Below are 327 nucleotides of genomic sequence, written 5' to 3'. Positions count from 1 at the left end.
GCAGTGCCAACTCCCAGATGGACAACAGCGTGACCCCCGTGTACCTGGCAGCTCAGGAGGGCCACCTGGACGTCTTGCAGTACCTGGTGGAGAGTGCCGGTGGCCGCCTCGATCTCAGGGCCAAGGACGGCATGGCACCCTTGCACGCGGCGGCGCAGATGGGCTGCCTCAACTGCCTCAAGTGGATGGTGAGTTGAAGTTTAAAGGTGCATGTTGAGGTTTTAAGAGTACATGTTAGGGTTTTTTGGATACATTCTAGGGTTTCCAAGGTAAGGTTTAAGGTTTTAAGGATAGATATTGTTACTCATTTTAAAACAGTGACTGCGG

General features: G+C 52.6%; 1 protein-coding gene across 1 annotated transcript in view; it reads left to right on the top strand.

Annotated features, from left to right (window-relative positions):
- Nucleotides 1-327, top strand: part of LOC119587943 (espin-like) — a gene marked incomplete in the record, with an annotated part of 133296 nt that overhangs the window by 70666 nt on the left and 62303 nt on the right. The window contains 1 exon segment of the mRNA XM_037936654.1: nt 5-188. Coding sequence (XP_037792582.1) covers nt 5-188 — 184 coding nt within the window.

Source organism: Penaeus monodon, chromosome 23 (assembly GCF_015228065.2).
Source record: "Penaeus monodon isolate SGIC_2016 chromosome 23, NSTDA_Pmon_1, whole genome shotgun sequence".
NCBI lineage: Eukaryota > Metazoa > Arthropoda > Malacostraca > Decapoda > Penaeidae > Penaeus > Penaeus monodon.
The sequence above is the reverse complement of the archived record's forward strand: the minus strand, read 5'-3'. Positions and strand labels throughout refer to the sequence as shown.